The sequence below is a fragment of the Priapulus caudatus genome, unplaced genomic scaffold (assembly GCF_000485595.1).
Source record: "Priapulus caudatus unplaced genomic scaffold, Priapulus_caudatus-5.0.1 Scaffold2639, whole genome shotgun sequence".
NCBI classification, from domain to species: domain Eukaryota; kingdom Metazoa; phylum Priapulida; class Priapulimorpha; order Priapulimorphida; family Priapulidae; genus Priapulus; species Priapulus caudatus.
Window position 1 is genome coordinate 16,626 of NW_014579700.1, and position 1,378 is coordinate 18,003.

General features: G+C 47.5%; 1 protein-coding gene across 1 annotated transcript in view; it reads right to left on the reverse strand.

The window, feature by feature from the left end:
• LOC106818907 (cytidine deaminase-like) overlaps positions 1–1,378 on the reverse strand; it is a 4,984-nt gene that overhangs the window by 1,751 nt on the left and 1,855 nt on the right. The window contains exons 2-3 of the mRNA XM_014823576.1: positions 329–451; positions 28–41 (exon numbers count right to left, since the gene is read on the reverse strand). Coding sequence (XP_014679062.1) covers positions 28–41; positions 329–451 — 137 coding nt within the window. The remainder of the gene's footprint in view (positions 1–27; positions 42–328; positions 452–1,378) is intronic.

The following is a 1,378-nucleotide window of genomic DNA, read 5'->3' on the forward strand; positions in this document are numbered from 1 at the left end:
GAAAGCACGAAACGCTACAATAGTTACACCAGTGTCCCCCGCTAGCATACACCAACCTATACACTAACGTTACTCAACCATCATGGCATCTATATAGTTACACCAGTGTCCCCCGCTAGCATACACCAACCTCTACACTAACGTTACTCAACCATCATGGCATCTATATAGTTACACCAGTGTCCCCCGCTAGCATACACCAACCTCTACACTAACGTTACTCAACCATCATGGCGTCTATATAGTTACACCAGTGTCCCCCGCTAGCATACACCAACCTCTACACTGACGTTACACAACCATCATGGCGTCTATAGCGGTAGAGTACCTGTCACTATGGAGTTGTCGGCACAGAGCACGGCTGAGCCGACGGGAAACTTGCTGTAGGGAGAGTAGGAAGCCTTCATTGCAGTGGATGCAGCGGCCACCAGCTGCTGCACCAGCTTCTCATCTGTAGTTAGAAGTTAAAAGTAAGAATAGTTTACGTCGTATTGACTGCAACCGTTATTTCAGAGCAACTTTATCTTCTCTATAGTCCTCGATGGCATTAGTGTTCCACGCATAGATATAGAATACATCTGTATTCTATATCTATGCTATTGTAATGGCCCTAGGGGTGGCGACTACGGTACGACAGACGTTGTTTCGCTAACTCGTGTCCCAGTTGTTGGGATTCAGTGTTCGCTCCTGCCGTTGTATTAGGCAGGACGGTGATGTCACGTAGCAGAACACAGGGAGCACCAGCTGAACAGAACACAGTGAGATTCGGTTAACTGTACGGTTATAGCTTTATTGTTTCCTACTAGTTATTTCCTACTGTTTCCCACAAATAATTCCTCTGCGTTCGTATATGCAGCAGATCCGATCACCACTAGATTAATATTGAAGAAGTAACACGTCGCCGGCTTCGTCTTCCTTTCTCACGTTCGTCCTCTCCTCGCGTAGACCTAGGCAGTCTCCAAGGGGTCTCCCTCGTAGTCGCTCCTGGCTCTACCTATCCGGAATCCTGTTCTCCTCCGTCCTCGCGTAATTCCCCTCTCCCGTTCGTCTCCGGTTTGCACCTACCTGAAAATCTGTGTCTCTATATCCTCTCGCTCTGCAACGCTTCCGCTCCCTCTCTCTTCTTCTTCTTCCTTCTCCTTCTCCTTCTTGCTACCTAGCCCTGCAAAATAACGCTCTCTTCCTCTTTCTCTTCGTCCTCGCCTGCTTCTTCTCCTTCTTCTTCTTCTTCTTCCTAAACCGAACCTGAAAAATAACACTGTTCCTCTTTCTCTTCTTCTTCTGTTTCTTTTCCTCTTCTTCTTCTTCTTCTTCTTCCTACCTAGCCTGAAAAAGAACGCTCACGCTGCTCGGTTCGGTGCGCCTTATATATACCTAT